The sequence below is a fragment of the Marmota flaviventris genome, chromosome 14, assembly GCF_047511675.1.
Source record: "Marmota flaviventris isolate mMarFla1 chromosome 14, mMarFla1.hap1, whole genome shotgun sequence".
NCBI classification, from domain to species: Eukaryota; Metazoa; Chordata; class Mammalia; order Rodentia; family Sciuridae; genus Marmota; species Marmota flaviventris.
The window spans coordinates 10,600,581-10,619,947 of NC_092511.1; the positions used below are offsets into that span (position 1 = coordinate 10,600,581).

The 19,367-nt window shown below is 37.9% G+C and overlaps 1 protein-coding gene across 2 annotated transcripts in view; it reads right to left on the bottom strand.

The window, feature by feature from the left end:
- The window catches only part of Nbas (NBAS subunit of NRZ tethering complex), a 340,725-nt gene that overhangs the window by 124,556 nt on the left and 196,802 nt on the right, over positions 1-19,367 (bottom strand). For both annotated transcript variants that reach the window (XM_071601352.1, XM_071601351.1), the window contains exons 36-38: positions 12,640-12,807; positions 10,162-10,275; positions 9,730-9,847 (exon numbers count right to left, since the gene is read on the bottom strand). In XM_071601352.1, coding sequence (XP_071457453.1) covers positions 9,730-9,847; positions 10,162-10,275; positions 12,640-12,807 — 400 coding nt within the window. The remainder of the gene's footprint in view (positions 1-9,729; positions 9,848-10,161; positions 10,276-12,639; positions 12,808-19,367) is intronic.

Consider the following 19,367-nt stretch of genomic DNA (forward strand, 5'->3'; position numbering starts at 1 on the left):
AGGAGTTATTCTTAAAGGGAAGACTCCAAATACCTAAATTCCAGCAAGTTTACAGTTACACTACATCACAACTACACTCACAAAATGGTCAACAATATTCTTAAATATATATAAATGAATACAAAGTTTATAGCAAGCTAAGGAACACAGGAAGAAAATTTCCAGGAGCTCAAACTCCTGACAAAAATCACCCTCAGAGAGCTGCCTAAAAGGGTCACTGTCACCAAGCAGTGAAGATAGATATGTGTGTTCCCAGTCAATAACACCCATACAGACGTCATACACACCACTGTGTGAATCATGCCTTTCACTTTTCTATTTCATGATGCTTTGACCTGGAGAAGGTAATCCTGGAGGAAGTGCCCTCTCAGGGCTAATTGCTAGAGAGAATAAACAACTCATCTGTGAGCAGTTTTGACATGGAAATCAACCAATTCAGGGCCCATACTCTGAACCCTCCTCTAGGTAGTGTTTTATATTCCAGGCAGCATTAATCTGTCCTAACACCTGGAGTAAGTACCAGTAAACCAGCTAGAGACTACCCCTGTAAGCTTAGAGATGCCCAAATTAGCCATACTGTCCAATCAAACTTGCCCAAGCTTGTCTACCAGGCTAAACCCATTCCCTCCATGAAAACCACAATTGAGGCTTTCTGTATGCTTTCCCCTGGCTCCTTCTGCCTTTGACCCACCCAGGTTTCCCCATGTGTAGTATACCATGCCTCCTATTTTGGGAATCTTAGTATCAATCTCTTACATTTTAACAATCATTTCCATGCCTGTGTCTCCCCCCATAACTGAAGGAAAAAAATCCCCAGCATTTTAGAACAACCACTCAGACAAAACCTATGAACACACAATGAATTTCTGGCCAACAAAATCCAGTAGAATGATATACCAGTGCTCCAGAGCAAAGGCCTGCCAGGAAGTCGAGATTGCCAGAGAAGTTCTCACTGTTCTTATGATCATGCCACAAAGAGTTCAGGCATGTGACTCAAAGTAGCAGGCATGAGTTCATTAGAAAGGACGGGAAAAGGGGACATGCTCGAGAGAGTGTATGGCAGACCTCTTTGGCCCTCATATTTTACTGGGGGATTACAGGGGAGTTTTCACAGAGTCCCCCTCAGGTCTACCTCTTGACTGCCAGCTATACAATAGCAGCGTTTCAGGTCCCCTGTGTGCATAACAACTCTAGGTCACTTTGGCCCATGCTGACCAGTTCTAATTGGAATCTGTTCTCATAGATTTCTTTGGTTAGAGAAAATTATCCCTCTCTCCTCGAGTTCTGGGATCTAATCTGTGTAAGGGTTACAAAAGTACCCTCCACCCCACTCTTAAAGAATCACTTGTATGCTTCTCATGATCATTTCGGGTCTGCATTTCTCCTTCAGATAACAGGGTGCTTGCTAAGAAATGTAACATATCCTATTGACTTAAGGCAGGCAAGGATGTGGGTGATTTGTTTTTTAGAAGACAGTTATGTCAAGGGCTAGCACAATGGGCTCACTTTACAGAATTATTCCTTTAACCTTGTATTCCCAGAGCTCCAACTGTCTGTAACTATCACCAGGAGGAAAAAACATTCAGAACCATAAAGTCCTAAGATTCGAGTTTCAGCATTTGGAATGTTTTGGACATCAGAAGGTTATGTCATACACATATTGTATATTACATGACAATGTCATCAGAGTGATCTGGAAGAACCCAGTAATCAAAGACATTAATATTTCTGTTGCAAAATACTTGAACACTCATACTAAGTAGGATAGGCAAAGACTATGAATACACTTCACATCAATTTAGTTCAAGTTTTGAGGCCACACAAGTTACAAAGACCCTACTGGTTTTCATAGCACCTTGGGTATTGGGTTTTGGCATTTTTTGCCTCATATGTAAATAAGGATTAAATGAGGGAAACACTTTAAAGTGCACATCAGCTCTCTAGCATGTAGACAGCACCCAGTAGATTCCCTTCCTCCCTCCATAAACAAAAGACTTGAGAAAGCAAAAATTTTATTTAGGACACATCTGATTTGCCCCTGAAAATGACTGATAATAGGTTATTCCATTAAAAACCACCACAGGGGTAACAAAGGTAATACTTCTATTTCATATAAATCATAATTACTAATGAATAAACAACTGCATTTAAGCAGGAAGATTACTTTCACTCAGAAGAGATGGCAGGCTTAAAGAGTAACACATGATTAACTGATGCAGTTCTGTTACTGCATTTATTGTTATTTTGTAGTTATTACATTTATTGTTACTTAGCAGCTTCTCACAAAGCACTCAACAATTATGTGAATTAGCTACTCCTCAAACATTGTCCGTAGAAGAAGTTGCGGTTTTCTGTGTGTGTGTGTTTGTGTGTGTTACATATATATTTAATACATAAGTATATATGTTTAGGACTGCATAAAAGAAAAATAATTCTTCCCTTGGAAACTAGCCATTCTAACAAATTCAGCAGAGCAGTGACCTGGATCATGATCTCTGACTATGCCTCATGGCTGCATTTGCACTAAGAACTTCCCATGTAAAAGTACAGGTCAAGATTGCTCAGTTGCTATGGTGACACCCAGCCTGAGGAAACTGTGCAAAGGCACAGAGTTCTATCAGTCGGGACCTTGAACTCAGATACCATCTCCTAGGGATGGAGAATTCTGAGCTTAAAAAAATAACCCTAATGTCTCACCAGTGCTGTGTCCCTCAGTCTACCTGCTTTGCAGAAACTTTCCCAAAAATAACCTTTTGATGATAAAACCTATATAATAAACGTGCTGAGGTAGCTCTGGGTCACTGTTGCTCCATTAGAGTACAGTGTCCCACCTTTCTCTATATACATGATCGTCTTTTCTCAATCCCCCATCACCCCTTGCAGATTTCTGAATTAACGGCTATGGCAGAGAGGTTGCAGCAACAATCTCCTTTCTTTACCTGCTAAACTTTCTAAATGAATGATCTGGTCCACTGTATCCACTACTATGATACTCATTCTTTTTCCAAGTCCTTCTGTCCCAAAATCCAATTGATATTGCTCCTAAAGGTTGCCAAACTCAGTGATCTTCCTCTTTTCTCACATGTCATTGGAGAACTAGACACTCTTAGATAGCTGCTCCTTGGGCTTCCAAAATATTAATTCTCCTGCACCTATGCTCAAGTAATCCTCTGTGTGTGGCCAGATCCTCTTGCTCCCCATACCCCATGCTTCTTTTCCTTTCCCCTCCCACTACAAGTGCTCACTGAGGGTATTCCATTGTTCTATCACTCTCTTGAGTCCCACTTAAGATTCTCTCCTGCAGGTCTCAACTACATTCTTAACTTCTACAGCACCTTGGTCTATTTTCTCAGAATTTCTTTCTATATTTAATCCATCTCACAAGACCAACATTACCAACTATTTATTGGACATGGCTGCCACTAAAATTTTTCACAAATTCATCATTTTTGGTGTGGTACTGTGGATTGAACTTAGCAGTGCTCTGCCACTGGAGCCACATTCCCAGCCCTTTTCATTTTTTTATTTTGTGACAGGGTCTCGCTACATTGCCTAGGCTGAACTCAAACATGTGATGATACTCCTGCCTCACAGTCCTGAGTCGCTGGAATTACAGGCTTGTGTCACTAGGCCTGACCCAGATTAATCATTCATTACCCAATCTTTCAAATTCTTGAAATAGTGTACTGCGCTGTCCCAGTAAGCCAAGCTCAGATTCCAGAGTCATGTTGGACTTCTTCCTCTTCTCTGCTCCCCACATGGACAAATCCTGCTGAATCACTTCCAGAGAACTTGCACACATACTTTCTATTTCCACTCCCATAGACTCAAGGTTAGCTTTTCATTGTTTATACATTGGACTCTTTAACAACCTCCCAACCTAACTCTATATATACCTTTGGTCTTTTTCCAATCCCCTTTTCACACAGCAGATCCAAATTAATTTTAAAATTTCAAGAACTGTCATTCTCCAGCTTAAAACAAAACCAAACTCTTCACTAGTTTCCCATTCCCTAAAAAATAAAAGTAAATTTTATTATTTGTCATTTAAGGGTTCCATTAATATGAGCCAAACAATTTGTGCTTTTAATTGCCACTGTCCCTACACTATGTGCCAAGCAAATTAATCTGGTATCTAAGCTCTTCCTATGCTCATGTCTTTGCTGTATATAACAAGAACAAAATTATTAGAGAACAAAAATACCCATAAATTTGAACTATCTTCTCTGGTGAACCAGACACAAGATAGGTACTTTGTATGAATTAGCTTAAAAAAATCCTCAAAGAACATTATCTTGAATTTTTAACACAAACTTGGAAACTTATGTAAATTGACCAAACTTAGAAAGGTAGTTCTGTGTTCTAACATGAAACAAGATATCAAAATAAGACTGGCATCTTTCCCTAGCAGTAGTTACCAGGATATTGACAATTCTTACGCTATTATCATGAACAAACGTCCTTTTTATTTTTAATGTGTGTGAACAAATTCATAAGGTAAATTCCTAAAAGCAGAATTACTGGATCATGCAATACACACAATTGTAATTTTCAGTCACTACCAAATGGCCATGTGTTCTTTAAATTCTCACTTCAAGCCTGCTGCTGGCTGGCAGAGTTCTCCACCTGAATATACCTAGGGTCCATTTCCCGAGAGACTCTTGACATCTATTTTAACTGCCCAAGCAAGTTGGAGTATGTCCAGAATTCTTTGCACCAGGCAAGGCTTCATTCATAAATTGACTCCTTGGAAGTAATCCTAGGAAAAAAGGCATCTGGGCTTTCTATTCCTCTTCCTAGAAAACTACAACTCTGAGTTTAACCCTCAGTCATCTGAGGAACCACAGTGACCAGAACAGTAACTATTTAAATGCTTCCATGACCAGGTTCTCTGTTAAAGAGCCCTCCTGCAAATGAAAAGTACAGACTATAGTATTTAAAAAAAAAACAGGTGTCAGAAAGCACTGGGAGGTATCAAAAGCAGACAGAAAATTTAAGGTAGTTGCCATTTGGAAGAATGAATGGCATTGGTAAGTTTTCCATTTTTACAGCTTCTGACCTGAGGGCAAGCCACTATCCATTCCATATTGGGCAAGTAAAACTCAAATAGAAAACCAGAGCCCAGAAAAATCACAACAGCTAGAAAGAAAGTAGTTAATAAAACTAAACAAATGCACAATCTTTGACTAAGCAATTCCATCCTAAAAGAAATAAAAGGATATGTTCACAAAACAGTGGTACCAGAGAGTGCAAAGCAGCTTTCATAACAGTTATGCTGCTACAATCCCAGCATCCTTAACAGAAAAGATAAACTCATTTATCTACAATGAAATACTACTAAAGTAATTAAAAATGAAATATGCAAACACCTACTGATAGATGCAACATAGGTGAATTTAAAAATCTTTGTTTTACATAAAACACTACCTGAAGTCTAGAACAGTCAAAATTAACCTACAGTGGGGAAAAATCGAAATGTGGGCTGACTTGTAGGGAGAATGGAATGGATGCTTACTAGGAAGAGTCCATGATAGTAACAGGCTGCATCTTGATGGGGTGAGGAGTAGAAAGGTGCTATGGGAACTTAAATTAAGATTTTTGTATTGCACTGTTTATAAATTTTATCTCACATAAAAGTAATAAATATTAACTGATTAAAAACATGAAATAAATTAGATTTAGTGGGTGGGGAGGGGGTGGGAGTATAATACGTATGGTAAATACAAATTGTAGGATCTAAATGGAGGGTCTATGGGAGTTCAGTGTAGAATTTTTTCATCTTTTTTGTGAATTCTGAATTTTAATACAATGCAGAGAAAGAAAACTTATCTGATAACTGTCAAATGTTTAAGGTCTCTGCCTGTTATTTTCCCTTCTGAACAAGTTATATATATATCTCTTCTCCAACACTGGGCCTGCTGAATTTCTGGCCACACTGAGTTCACAATGTTCCAGCTGCTCTAAGACATCAAATGTGCCACCCTCCACTTGACTCCCTAATCCTAATACAAATGCTGTTGAATTATCCCAGGGCATTTTTTTTTTCCCTCCCACACAAGGTCACAGACCTTTAATCTCTACAGCTGCATGCCTAGGTCAGAGCCCTTCCCAACCAACAGATGAATGGTTGAAGAAAACCGATGGGAGAATGAAGGCACAGGAGCCTCAGTCACTATTCTACCCTTGGGCATTATATATATCACTCTTCAATTCTACTGCATTTCCGACAAATATTTGATGTTATAAAATAGCCAAATATATGTGTTCTAGATGTATTAGTGTTATCAAAAGATCGTATATATGAAAATGCTTCCTAAATAATAAACCCAAATGTAAATAAAGGAGATAATTATTATTTTTTTCATTTTTTGGTAGTACTGGGGATTGAACCCAAGGGCACTCTACCACTAAGCTATAACCCCAGCCCTTTTTGAGACAGGGTCTTGCTAAGTTACTGACACTGGCCACAAATTTGTGATCTTCCTGGCTCAGTCTCTTGAATCGCTGGGATTGCAGGCATGTGCCATTATACCTGGCCACAGATGATTACTAAAATCACCTCTATATTCAATATACATAGCATATTAATGGTATATATATAATATATATCTTCTTAATTCTGAAAATATTTTTTTTCTATTTAATAATACTTGACATTCTGAAAAATTCATTAACAGACTTGGATTCTTTTCCCTAAAGGAATATAAAAATCTGATTGTCAGGAAAAAGATAACTTGAAAAAACACAGAAGCACACAGAAAATTCCTGTACTCCCTTTAAAATCCCCCAGACCAAGAGGAGTACACATACGCGCATTTAGATTAACCAGGAGCACATGCTCAGTTCACTGGCCGAGCCACCACAGTATACACCCTACTTATTCTCATCACTGTGGAGAAACATTTACTTTGCACTTATCACACTGAAAATCCTCACAGGTCTGGCAGAAGTGTTAGAAGCAGAAATGGTACTCAGGGATTAAGTCTCAGGTCGAAGAGACCAGAGATGTGAAAGACACTGTCTCTATGCTGCCAGGAAAGAGAGAAAGGATAGATGTTTGAAGAATGGAGATATTATGGGTGGGGAGAATCCAATACCTTAAGTGAAACTATGGTTTCACAAATGGTCAGCCTGAAGTACTCTAAAAAATATTTGCTATGTAGGCTCAATTCTACAGATTGTGAAATGAATTATCTACAATGGACCCCAGGGTTTCAATATTTCTTAAAAATTGCCTAAGTGATTCTAATGTGTAACTAGGAGGAACTATTAGATTGGTCTTGAAAGAAAGGCAAAATAACATCTGGATTAACTGAATTGCACAGTTGTAGCAGATTCGGGACTAACCTAAGCACAGGTACATAAGACTAGGCCCTGCCAAGACATCATAAGAGAACATGGTCCAGAATGGAACAACTGAGTTGTTAAGCCATTTAATGCATAAGGGAATTGAAATACAATAATAATTTTCTGTTTGAAATCCCTATAGCTCCCAGCAGAGGGCTCCATCAGAATGTTTAACTGATTGCCATTTGAGGTTTCGTATTTCTTCTCAGCCTACTTTCACCTCATTTCTTTGCTGTTTGCCCACTCTATTGAGGTATTAGAATAATTTCCAAATCTCTGAAAAATCACATTGTTTTATCTTCCTTATTTAGTAAATTTCCCCGTTTGTAAAACATCCTCTTTCTCCCTCTTACCCATCTCTATTTCTATGCTTTCTCATCTACTTAACTCCTATTCAACCTTCCAAACCCAAGCCAAACATCACCTACCCTTACACCACCTCTTCCAGCTGTCAGATCTCCATAGTCCCAATGCCTCTCACATCTGCCTGTCACAGCAAACACACACAAATATATCTGTCTCCCCACCTCTACTGTAAGCCCTTTGAAAACAGGGACAATGTCTTCCTCCACTTTATATCCTAAGTTCCCAGGACAGGGCCTAGAACCATTTCTTCAGTAAGCAAAGGAAGACAAGGGGAATCTCCTGACATCAAGTATATTTTGTCTACACCACACAGCTCCTCATGGAAACCTTGCTATCTACTTCATATTTCAAGATCATTTTAAAGCTTCATCATTAGTGATCAAGTACAACAAATATAGCCAAGTATTCTAAGGGCCCTATAGAAAGAGGACCAATAACCAGAAATGTATGCCTGCCTGGATATTCTAATTAAGTACTCTAAGAATTTCTCCAAAAACAGCTCTGGAAAATGCCAGAAAGCTTAATGAGAAGGGGAATCAGTTTCTAATCCAAGAAGGCATCCATTCTTCGGACTTTTAACCACAGGTCTAGAGGTCCACAGGTCTTTTTGTGAGGCACGCTTCTGTACAAGGGATACTTGAATTCACAATAAGCAATTAGCAAGCTAAATAATATATAAAAATATTATATGGGCAATATGCAGACATACTGGCTATTGCTTCGGTCCCTGGCAATAGCCACAATGTTTGCCAATCAGTAAATGACATTCCCATATCCAACCCATTATTTTCTTAAGGTTTCATATTCTATCTTTACGAACTACCTGTTATCAATTGTTTTCAGACCATGAGCCACTGACTTTATACAACATAAAGCAAGAAGTAATGACGAATAATTATGTGAATAAACACTCTTCATATATACTCAATATCAACTGTGAGGTATATCATGAATAGCTTTTTAGAGAAAAATAAATGTGATAAACTATGTTATATACCCTGATTAAAGAATGATGGAAGGTAGAAAAACATTTCTCAGAAATGAAGAAAAATGGTATAGTTTATAAAAACCTCTGGTATTCTAAGGATTCATATAGTATATGGGAAAGTGGTATTTGTGACTCCTCTTCCCAGGGGCATACAAATTTTGACTAAAGAAAATAATGATTTAAAAATAACTTATAGGCTAGGCATGGTGGTGTACACCTGTACATCTAATCCTAGTAGCTTGAGGCTGGGCAGGAGGATCACCAAGCTCAAAGTTAGCCTCAGTGACTTGATGAGACCCTGCCTCAAAATAAAAAATAAAAAGAGCTGGGGATGTGACTCAGTGGTTAAGTGCCCCTGGATCAAACAAACAAAACAACTGTAGTATCAGATTTTCAGGAAAACAGCAAGCTGTTCCACAGTAAGTTTTCTTGAATTTAATTTACATACTAGTGTGCCAGTTAGCCCAGAGGGCACTGGATGGCACTTCCAAGGCTCACTGGCAGTTAGAAGTGACCAGTAACACGGAGGTAGAAACTGAATAGGACTTCCAAGAGAACCATTTCTCCCTCACCTCTTTCTTCCTCACTAATGGCCTGGAATAGGTGCTCCAGTGGCCTTTAAGGTACTCACCAAGATGGCAGAGCAGTGAGAGAGGTAACTGGAAGACTACAGTCAAGAAAAGGTAGTAAGAAGGCTAACGAGGAAAAAAAGTACAACTGTCTTTGGTAAATTTACATACATTTCATTCTTTTCCAAGAATTCTATGTGGAAAGATATGCCACCATGCAGAAAATGCTTAATATCAAATATAGATCCACATTTGATGAAGGATAAAAAGCCAAACCGAAATAAATATTGAGCACTGCATACCATACATGATGAGAACCATTTTACATAATCAGCAACCTAAACATAGGAATTATACCTGTTTATCTTTTTAAAATTCTCAGTATGAACAAGTTATCCAGAAAACAGTGGGTTCTCAGTAAGTGTTTGAAATAAATGAAACTAGAACATCCTTTCTTACCTTCTGTAGTTGGAAATACTTCTTCAGTTTTAGCCTCTGCCAGTTTCCCAGTTCTCAGCAGAACTTCTGCAAAACTTTCTGCTGGGGCATGCTGGTAGGTGTCATAGGTCACTGCAGCCTAGACAAAAGCAGCAACTTCACCATTTAATAGGGTCTCTTCTAATTCCACATTCTTAGAAATCACAGGGGAAGGAGTTTATGGCTTCTGCTGACCTGAATAATAATTTCTCGCTAATGCATATTATTGTATCTAACATCTTAAATAGATTTTCATTTCATAGGTCATAATATATACAGAATGAATCATATGAAAGCAGTGAATAAGGAAGAATAAAGTCAAAGAAGTTTATTTTCAGGAAAGTTTTAGTTTTTCTTTATACTATCTTCAATAGCTTGACAGTAAATCTGTTTTCTTAGGCTCACTGTCCTTACCCCATTGACAAAGGGATCAGAGATGACCGATTCATAAAAGGGATGACACCCTTGTTTTTCTAGATCTTCATTGGCTACAGTTCCAATTTGATAAGCACCACCAAATTCTTGCCCCTAAACAGAACAAAGTGAAGAACAGCAGGTTAAAAAGAGAGCAAAGAGGGGGAAGAGGGAGAGGGAGGGAGCAAGATGGCAGGGAGAAAAGTACAATTCCAGGAGAAATTCATCAGTGTGCTTTCTATGACCAAAAGAGAGGGTGTCAGAGTGACAGACACCAGCAGAGAATGTAATAACAACTACATTCCACAAGCAGCATTTCAACCCCTACCTTCAGCACTTCCTGATTTTCCTGGTCACTTTGACATCTATGGATCAGAAACACTGAAGTAATAAGTGTTATACACACAGCAAGTTTTCTATATTACAGTCAGAATAACCATCATAAAACATCACTTTGTTCACATTGCTGCCCTGCTCAAAAAACCTTCAGTGGCAAGGCAAACGGGCAACAGCATAAAAATCTGAACTATGTAGAACATTCAAGATCATCAAATGCTAATTAACATTAAAGTCTAATTCTTCACCTCAATCATACCACCCTGCTTAATGCATAAAAGGGGCCTCTGTGCCTTTCTTCCACTGTAAGGGTCCCCCACAGCCTGGCTGCCTAGTGAGAATCTACCCTTCCTCCAGGTCCAGCTCAGACCCCACCCTCTCTGCCTTAGTGGAGGAGTAAGACTTACGAAGGTGCCTCTTTCCTTAACCCCAACTCCTTCTCGACCACCACTTTAAGACTGGAGCATCAACATTCCTGTTAGCAAATATTTTATTATTACTAATATAGTTGATTATGGTGGCTTTGCTCTCCTCAAATCAACATTAAAACTCCTTACTGAAAGATCCAGGTAGAAGACATTCCTCCCAAGTTTACTGAACCCAGACCCTCTACCAAGTCCCATTGAGGGAAACAATGAAGCTGCTGGCAGTGGTCAGAATACAGCAGATGTTTAATAAAAATGCAGACTACCATCTGGGTTAAAGATCTGACCTAGGACATAAGCCTTCAAAACACCGAACAGTTGAGAAAGGAAAATAATCATAATCCAGTGTGATGCATGAAGGGATAAGAGATTTACCCCAGAATCAAGTACAAAGCATCACAGTAAACAGTATCTTTTTCATTTACCCAAGCATTTGGATGATCATCCTTAGATTTTTTTCTCTTTCCTATACCCCACACACAGACCATCTGTAGGACCACAAAATATATCCCACAGCAGTCCTCTCTCACCTCCTTCCTGGTACTCAGGTCTACGCCAGCATCATCTCTCACCCGGAGGACTGAACAAGAATCTCTCTCTACTTCTGACTGCCAGCTCTCCACACAGCAGTTACATGAGCTCATTAAAAGTAAGGCTGGAGAACACAACTGCTTTGCCTCAATTTTCCATAAGTTTTCCATATTATCCAGCATAAAATCCACACACTTATTATCACAGTCTACACAAGCTTTCAATGATGGGCCTCCACACCACCTATCTAATCTCTTTTCCCAGTTGTTCACAGTCCTCAAATTACACCTGCCTCTTTTATGTTCTACAAAGACATCAAATAAGTCCCCCTGCAGGGGTTTTGCATTTGTTCTACTTGGCTCAATCATACTTCTGCTCAACCCGATTCTTTCCTGAGTAACTTAACTTCCCTCCCTAAATCAGAATTTTAATTCCTCGACATGACTCTTTATTCACTTACCTTGCTTATGAGTTACATTCATACACTTATAACCACCTGGCATTATACAAAATATTTTTCTTCATCTCCCCCATTGAAACATAAGTTCCACAGAGGAAGGGGATTAGACTGAAGGGTTATCCTTTTCTATTCCTGTCTTTAGCACAGTATTTGACTCATAGAAAATGATAACTGTTTGCTGGACGGATGGATGGATGAATAAATGAATGAAGGAGAAACTACGTGTGTTTGGGATGAACCGATAAACAGGCAAGTTTTTCCCCTTTGTTTTCCAATGTGAGACTATAGAACTGGAATGTAACAATGCAGAAAATACAGGTGAATCATGTGTTAATATTTCCCCAAAAACAAACTCCGTTGCTCTACTGCTAATCCTGATCTTTACTTCAACCCTTCTCCATCAGCTGGCTCCTAACTCTTCCCTAACTACTGGTTTGTAGAAATATAGCAAAGCAAGTAAGCACTGATGCAATCATTTTCGTTTCACTAAATTTTAATTCTAAGATGTAAACCAAACCCTACTCAAATGTATCAGGGTCCTTTGCAAGTACTCCATGGGAGTGTATTTCACTCCATGAGACAGACTACTCACACCCTGACAGGAGGCCTGGATTGCTGAAGAAATTTTATAAATCATTAAGACGTAACAGTGAAAACAAATGAAGAGTACTGCTTACAAATGACAAACCACACAGCACATTTGAAAATGAAGGCTGCCTTGCTTACTTGCAGGGGCCGGAGGTAAGTTAAAGACTTCTTCCACCACTGCCCATCACTGACAGCCTGTAGTACTGCTCTGGTAGTGGTCGTGGTATTGGAAAGGACTTTCATGGTGGTGGCAGTAGTCCAGTATAAGAGGTCAGCTGAGCTGCTGCCTGGAACACTCATTTCATCCTGCGTTGAAGAAACAATAGCAACCAGATGTTATCAAATTTTTGTTTAAAAGCCTGTAAATGTATGGACTTTTCTCCCTATGAAGTTTTGCCAGCTAATAAATGGAAAATTAGAATTTTTGTGGATTGCTGAAAGACTAACAGGTTCCACATTATAAACCTTCTAAACACTATCAATCATCCATTTATTTGGATGAAAAAACAGTGTCCTTGGGCTGGGGATGTGTCTCAAGCGGTAGTGCGCTCGCCTGGCATGCGTGCGGCCCGGGTTCGATCCTCAGCACCACATACAAAAAAAAAAAGATGTTGTGTCCGCCAAAAACTGAAAAACATTAAAAATTCTCTTAAAAAAAAAAAGTGTCCTTTAACATCGAAAGGTAGAAACCAGAATCTTCTACTTTCCTTGGGGGTCACAGAAGCATTGTTCAAATGAATAATTTAGTTAATAATAAATACTGTGGTTTAAGAAACATGAGTTGTTAGATATTAGACTGGTAAAAGTTAAAGAATGTGTCATTTGCTTTATAGATGTTTCTGAAACTAATGTACCATGATTTTTTTTTCCCCTGAATTTTCTTTTGAAAATGATTCAGGGAGGAACAATACGTATGCTATTGTTGTTTTGTTATATATTTATCTCATTACTAGCAATGATGGGTTTTAAGATTTATTTTCATGTGTATCATCTGATCATTTTGAGTGGTCACATTTATCACATTGAGGCACATTTTTGTTCTTGCTTTTTTAATTTCAAGCTCCCTCCCCCACTAAACTTCCTTTCTCCTACATACATAAAAGTGAAGTTCCCTTTGGTATATCTTCATATATGAACACAAAATGATTTTGTTAAATTCAGTCTATTTATCCTCCCTCTAGCTCTCCTATTCCACTGATCTTTCCTGTATCTTTATGGTATCCTATCTTCTTCCCAAGCATCTTTCCTTTATCTTGCTCTAGCCTCCACATCTGAGAGAAAATATTCAAACCTTGATTTTCTAAGTCTGGCTTATTTCACTTAGCATTTTTTTTTTTTAATTTTCATCCATTTACCAGCAAATGTCATTATTTCATTCTTCTTTATGGCTGAGCAAAGCTCCACTGTGTGTATATACCACATTTTCTTAGTCCATTCATATCATGGGCATTTCTTAATCCATTCATCTACTGATTCCATAGCTTGGCTCTTCTGAATTGCACTGCTATAAACACTGAATTGGCTGTATGGCTGATTTCAGACCTTTTGAAGAAAGGCTGAGGAGTGGGATAGCTTGGTCATATGGTGTTTCCATTCCTTGTTTTTTGAGAAATGTTCACACTGCTTTACAGAGTAGCTGTACTAATTTGCATTTGTACGTATTTTTCCCCATCCACACCAGCATTTATTATTCATGTTCTTGATAATTGCCATTCTTTCTGGAGTAAGTTGAAATCTTAGGGAAATGCAAATCAAAACTACACTAACTGCTAGAGAAGCTAAACATTCATATTTCTTGGCCCATTTGTGGTTTTTTTTGGCAAGTTTTTGATTAGTTCTTCATAAATATTTGTTTTTTCCTTTTCCATATTGGCTATGTTTTTTTCCTTTGGCATTGAGATTTTTGAGTTCTTTATACATTCTGGACATTAATTCCATCAGAGAAGTATCTGGCAAAGATTTTCTCCATTCTGTAGGTTCCTCTTTACTCTCATGACCATTTCTTTTGCTGTCCAGAAGCTTTCTGATGGTATCTCACTTAATGATTCTTGGTTTTATTTCCTGAGCTTTAAGGATCTTGCTGAGGAAGCCAGTGCCTGTACCTAGATCAGAATGCTGACCCTATGTTTTCTTTGAGCAGTTGCAAGGTTTCTTGTCTGTTATCTAAGTGTTTCATCCATTTTGATTTGACTTTTATGCATGGTGAATGATAGGGATTTAAATTCATTCTTCTACATATGGATATCCATTTTTCCCAGCACCATTTATTTAAAAGGCTGTCTTAGCAAGTCTATCTTGAAGTAACTATCAAGTAGCTGGATCTGCAGACTCTTAACCAAAATTATCATGTGAGTGTAGTGGTGGGAAACAGTGGAACACACATCCAGAACTGCCTCTAACCTGAGCTGTCCAACACAGTAGCCACGAGTCATATGTGAAATGTGGCTAATCCAAACTGAGATACGTTGCAAATGAAAATACACTATAGATTTGAATGACAGGAAATAAAGGGAAGGAAACAGAAAAGAGCATCATATGTGTGCTTAACCTCAATGAACTAGTACACAGCTTTTCTAGTGATGGAAAGGAACCTAGGAGGCCAAGTTCAACCACAAGCATTCCAAGGCAGAGAAGGAAGACAGATGCAAAAACAGAAGTTCATTATTCAACACTTCTGAAGAGGCAAGGTAGAAAGCTCTAGATAGGAAAATAGCTAAATGTCCCTTCGACAACAATGATAGCTGCCGTTTCTTGAATGCTTGCTATGTGCCAAGACCTTTCTAAATATACTGAGTTTAAAAACTAGAAGGTAACACAAACAGAATAGAGTTGCTTTAATAGTGGCATTACTGGAATTCTCCTTCATTTCTTTATCATTTGTGAAAACAGCAATACAAATTCATTTATTCTCATAATACAGTGGACAGCTGGCTCTCAGATCTGAATTAACACAATAGAAGAAAAAAGTGGTCCAGTTTCCGGACCTCCAGAGGCTTTTTCCCCCAGTGAGGCCACTCCTCCAGCCATAGAGTTTCTCATGCCATGTAGAGGTGTAGTGGATGTTACCTCCAACTGCTATCCCTAACTTGTGTTTCATAGTAACACTGAAAAGTAAGTGTTAGGATACCATGACACAACTGTAGATCGAATAAACTGAATATGCTGCCTACAGGCAACAGGGCTAGAGTGCCTCCTCCCCTTTCCTTAACTAGATTTGGTATCAGAATGTTCAGGCCACTCATTCTTTGCATGATTTCAACACACCAGTAATATATCTCTCCCTCTCCTTTTTTCTCCTCCCAACCCCCCTCTTCCTCCTTCACACCCGCCCTCAATATTTGCATTCACTTAAACTCATTTTTCTTTGTTATAAAACTAATTCAAACTCACTAAAAACAATTTGAAAAGTTCAAAAAGCTATGGATAAAAGAACATTTATTCACAGTCCCATTACAAAAAGAGAATCATAACCAACATATATTCTCTTCCCTGTCTTTTTAAACCAGGCAAAAGGATCCTTTTGAATAAACCTCATTTGAAGTAGAAGACATATTCAAAGACAACGCACAGCTCACTGGTAGAGTGCTTGCCTAGTGTGTTTAAAGCCCCGAGTTCAATCCCCAGAATTCCCTCCCCATGGAAAAAAAAAAAGTATGCACATACAAGCTTACAGTATGATCAATTTTAACATGTTCATGTAATGAGCCCTCAGGCCAAGAAACACAATACCATCAGAATCCAAGGAGCTTCTCTTACGCTCACTCCCAGACATACCACTTTGAGAAAAAACACTGTCCAGATTGACAGCAGCATAAATATGTTTTCCCTGTATTCATTCATATAAAAAATGTAGAATCATATACTCTTCTGTTTTCACTTTTATGTACATAGTTAAGTGTTCAGCCCATTGCTACATCACATTACCCGGTGTGAATATACCAAAATTTATGTATCTTTTCTTCTATCAATAGGCATTTGGGTACTTAACTTGAAGCTAATACCAATAATGTTTCTCTGAACATGCTGGTAATTACCTTTTGGTGAACGTACTATGCATTTCTGGGTAAATAGTAGTGGAATTGCCAATACACACAGTATGCATATGTCCAGATCTAAAAAGTAGATCCAAACATTTTCTTCACACTCTCACCAGCAACTCAGAGTTCTGATGGCTCCACATCCACGCCAACATCAGTTCTGATAATGGTTTTTTTTTTGTGATTTTAATCTCTGATGAGTAATTTCTATTGTTAAGTATTTGCTCTGATCTCTATTGGTTTTCCATCTTTCTTATTCACTTATCAGTGTTTTGTGTGTTCTAGATACAGATTTCTTATTAATTGTATGTACTGTGAATATTTTCTATTACTCTGGGCATTACCTTTTCATTGTATTAATGGTGTCTTGTGATTAACCAAAGTTTTTAATTCTAAATGTAATTCATCATTTTTAACTTTAAGATTATTTTTTAACCTTGTTTAAAAATGTTCACCTACTTCAAGGTCACAGAGATGTTCTTCCAAGTTTTTCCTAGCATGTGATATTTTTGCTCTATGTCAAACCTTTTTAAAACAATGTAGTACCCTTCTATCCATTCATAACATTAAATGCACATTTTAAATGTATTTTCACAATATATTAATTTTTTTTTCCTTTCTGACTAGACAGTGAGCCAATCAGGAGTAGGGCCACTATTTATTCATCATCACATCTGTAGAATGTGAGAATCTCTGTAATTTGGAGCTAGAGGTAGATCTAAGAAGTCTGGTTTTATTGAGCTGTTTAAGTGTTTAAAGATACATTTCCAAAAGCATTATATGTTGTACCTAGAGTCGATAAATTTTATTCAAATAGGATTTCATGTCACATTTTCCATTCCTGTTCATCTGCAGAATCTTCTTAATTGAGAGGGCGTAGTGAATGATTTAAATGTCATCAACTAATCCAAATATAGAATTAAAAATATAAACATGGTAAGAAATATGGCACTTAAGCAGAATGTGACTTACTTCAGAGGAAAATCAAATAAATTCAAAGGTATAAAAAATGACTTTTATGAGTCATGAAACCATTACTCTATCTGGGCATGGTGGTGCACCTATAATCCCAGTGGCTTGGGAAACGGACAGGAGGATCATGGGTTCAAAGCCAGCCTCAGCAACTCAGGGAGACCCTAAGCAACTCAGCAAGACCATGTCTCTAAAATATAAAAAAAACACTGGAGATGTGGCTAAGTTTAAGTGCCTCTGGGTTCAATCCCTAGTACAAAAAATTAAACACAAAATTATTCTATTTCATAAAAGAAACTTAAAATTTACGTCTTTCCATATTATGGAGCAGCTAGACCAAGATAGGAAATTTAAAACAGCAAATGCAAAAATTTGTTTCAGAAAATAAATGAAATTCACATAAATAGGGGAAATACTCAGAGTCTAAGAAGGATTACAAAAGAGAAAATAAAAGATTCATGTGTCGGACTCACAGGACAAGCATTTGTTTTAGGGGTGGTTGACCAAGATCATAGTGTAACCAGAGTCCTTAATGAGGAAAATATTTCTCCTTCAACTTCATATAATGGGGAGAGAAAAAAGATGTTAGGCAAAATTTACTCCTGAAATTAAACTACTGACACTTTTTATAATCATAGTGGCACACTGCTAATTAATTTACAGTGTGTAATACCAAAACTAGATTAAACCCCAAACCCAAATTATCCATACCCAGCATATAATTTAACATGAAATCTCATTAATGTCAAGTGTGCTACATAGATCAAAGGTTAACTTCCTAAGTGCTAATAAATTTTTTCATATCCTACAATGAAAGAGACCATTACCAAATGGACTCACAAGTACAAAGATAGTTCCACATGTCAGACATGGTTCTTATTGGTCAACTACTATAATGAATCTTTAGTTAAGGAGTTGCTTTTTCCATAGTTTGGTAATACAAGGGTTAATTTCAGAGAGATCCATTGGCCTCCTATACACTGAGCTGGGGGGACATGTAGACTATGCAAGGATTACAGAGCCAGGTGCAACTCAACCACTGCCCCTTTTCTTCTAACATATCCATAATCCAAAACAATTCTCTGTATCTATAATTTATTTATAGAAAATTTCTTCCTGATATCAAAATATTAAGAATATAATCCTTATTACTGAAAATCTAAAAGTACCTGTCAGAGAAAGCAACAGAACAATGCCCCATGGAGTAAATAAATGTAAAGTCTGACTCTGGTTCAACTTATCTGCCTCATGAGCAGGCACAGCTACAATTTAGCTCTTGCCTTTGAAAGCCATAAGCACCTTCATATTTCTGAGGAAGTTAAGTCCTTTCCCCAGAAAAATGAATGCATATGAAAGTGCTTTTATATATAAAACACAAAGTCCCCAACAGACATACTCAAAGATATACTATTGCAAGGGATTTAAGGGCCAGAACTTGGATGTCCTAGCTTTTTCTTTTTTATTTGAGGCAGGAGGAGGGGGCAGTGGTTACCTGGGATTGAACTCAGGGGCACTCAACCACTGAGCCACATCTCCATCCCTATTTTGTATTTTATTTAGAGACAGGGTCTCACTGAGTTGTTAAGTGCCTCAAGTTTTGCTAAGGCTGGCTTTGAACTCACAATCTTCCTGCTTCCATCTCTCCAGCTTCTGGGATTATAGGCAAGCCCCACTGCACCTGGCTTCATAGCACTCTTGGGCATACTCAGAAAATTAGAGGTGTATGACATATAATTTTCTTTTTCCATGCTCAATCTTTTATTTAACATCACTTTTCTAAAAAGTTATTTTCAGTTTTAGATGGACAACATGCTTTTACTTTTATGTGGTGCTAAGGATCAACCGCAGTGCTGCACA